Below are 1250 nucleotides of genomic sequence, written 5' to 3' on the forward strand. Positions count from 1 at the left end.
AGTGGCCCAGCCTCCCACAGATGCACCCCCCAGACATTGGCGGCCAGGGCACCACGTCGGAAGCCATCCAGGACATCATCCGCCACATCCGTGTCATCAACGGCCGGGCTGTGGAGGCCTAGGCAGCCCCTTGGCACTGCAGCACCACGGCGGCTCGGTGGGCAGGGCCCAGAATAAAGCAGCTTCTGCCCCAGACCTCAGCCCGGGCTTCTCGCTCCAGGACGCCGGGTCGCAGTTCACACTTTATTAAGAAAGATGCACGCTTTCCCGCCCAGAGAGCCCTCCGGGAGGGGCACACAGGAGAGTCCTGAAGGACGTGGGGGGCGGGGAGCCGGGCCCAGAGCCACCCAGAGCTGTGCGGGCCTAGGGGTTGAGCCAGGGGTGCTGGAGGCAGTCGGCAGCGCTGGCCCGCTTCTCGGGCAGGTACTCCATCATGGGCAGCAGGAAGGCGCTGAACTGTGTGGCTTGCTCCAGGGGCCACTCGTACTTCTCCATGAGCACCTCGTACAGGCCCCAGTGCTTGAGGTTGTGGATGTGCCGCAGCTCCCCTGCGGGTGGGAGGGGCTTAGGCTGCTTCTGCCAGGAAGGCCTCCAGCTTCTGCCACCCAGCATCTCCTGTTTTAGAGCCTGCAGTCCTGGCCCCACTCTCCCCACGGCCAGGTGGCCTGAGTCCGCCTGGGGCCCCACCTCTCCTGTTGAAGAACTCGCGGGAATAGCGGCCCGAGAGGGCGAAGGCTGGGGGGATGTCTCCCAGAAGCTCCACAATGTGAGCGATGTGGTCTGTGGGCAGAGAGCAGGTTGGGAGGCCCGCGGGAGGCAGGGGTCCCAGGGCAGCGGCCAGGCCTGCCTCCCCTACCCTCATCACGGCTGTAGTCTTCTCCAGAGTGAGGCTCAAACAGGTAGTCGCCGGTCGCCAGCTCGAAGGCCTGGAAGGGGGAGAAGGTGAGGCTGCCGCAGGGGCCGGCCCTGGGCCGGGGGCAGCCGGGCCTACCATGCACGCCGTGCTCCAGATGTCGGCCGGCGGGCCGTACTCCGCACCGATCAGCACCTCCACGGCGCGGTACTGCCGGGTCTGGATGTCCTCGGTGAAGTGCTTGTGCTAGAGGCAAGCGGAGCCTTGGGGACAGGAGCCAGGGAGGCCACCTGCTCCTGTAGACCCCACTCCTGCCTCTGCACCATGTGCTGAAGGCTCCCTGGGGCTTGCTCTGAGCCTTGGTCCCCAGATACCCCGACAGGACAGGCTGGGGGGG

The 1250-nt window shown here is 66.7% G+C and overlaps 2 protein-coding genes across 2 annotated transcripts in view; one reads left to right on the top strand and one right to left on the bottom strand.

The window, feature by feature from the left end:
- The window catches only part of IDH3G (isocitrate dehydrogenase (NAD(+)) 3 non-catalytic subunit gamma), a 6164-nt gene extending 5964 nt beyond the window's left edge, over nucleotides 1-200 (top strand). The window contains exon 10 of the mRNA XM_027767574.1: nucleotides 3-200. Coding sequence (XP_027623375.1) covers nucleotides 3-122 — 120 coding nt within the window. The 3' untranslated portion in view covers nucleotides 123-200. The remainder of the gene's footprint in view (nucleotides 1-2) is intronic.
- Nucleotides 201-229: 29 nt separating this feature from the next.
- Nucleotides 230-1250, bottom strand: part of SRPK3 (SRSF protein kinase 3) — a gene marked incomplete at its 5' end in the record, with an annotated part of 3801 nt that continues 2780 nt past the window's right edge. Inside the window, 4 exon segments of the mRNA XM_027767575.1 lie at nucleotides 230-548; nucleotides 688-780; nucleotides 857-926; nucleotides 992-1099. Coding sequence (XP_027623376.1) covers nucleotides 364-548; nucleotides 688-780; nucleotides 857-926; nucleotides 992-1099 — 456 coding nt within the window.

The sequence above is a fragment of the Tupaia chinensis genome, unplaced genomic scaffold (genome assembly GCF_000334495.1).
Source record: "Tupaia chinensis unplaced genomic scaffold, TupChi_1.0 Scaffold144326_1, whole genome shotgun sequence".
In the NCBI taxonomy this organism is placed as follows: Eukaryota; Metazoa; Chordata; class Mammalia; order Scandentia; family Tupaiidae; genus Tupaia; species Tupaia belangeri.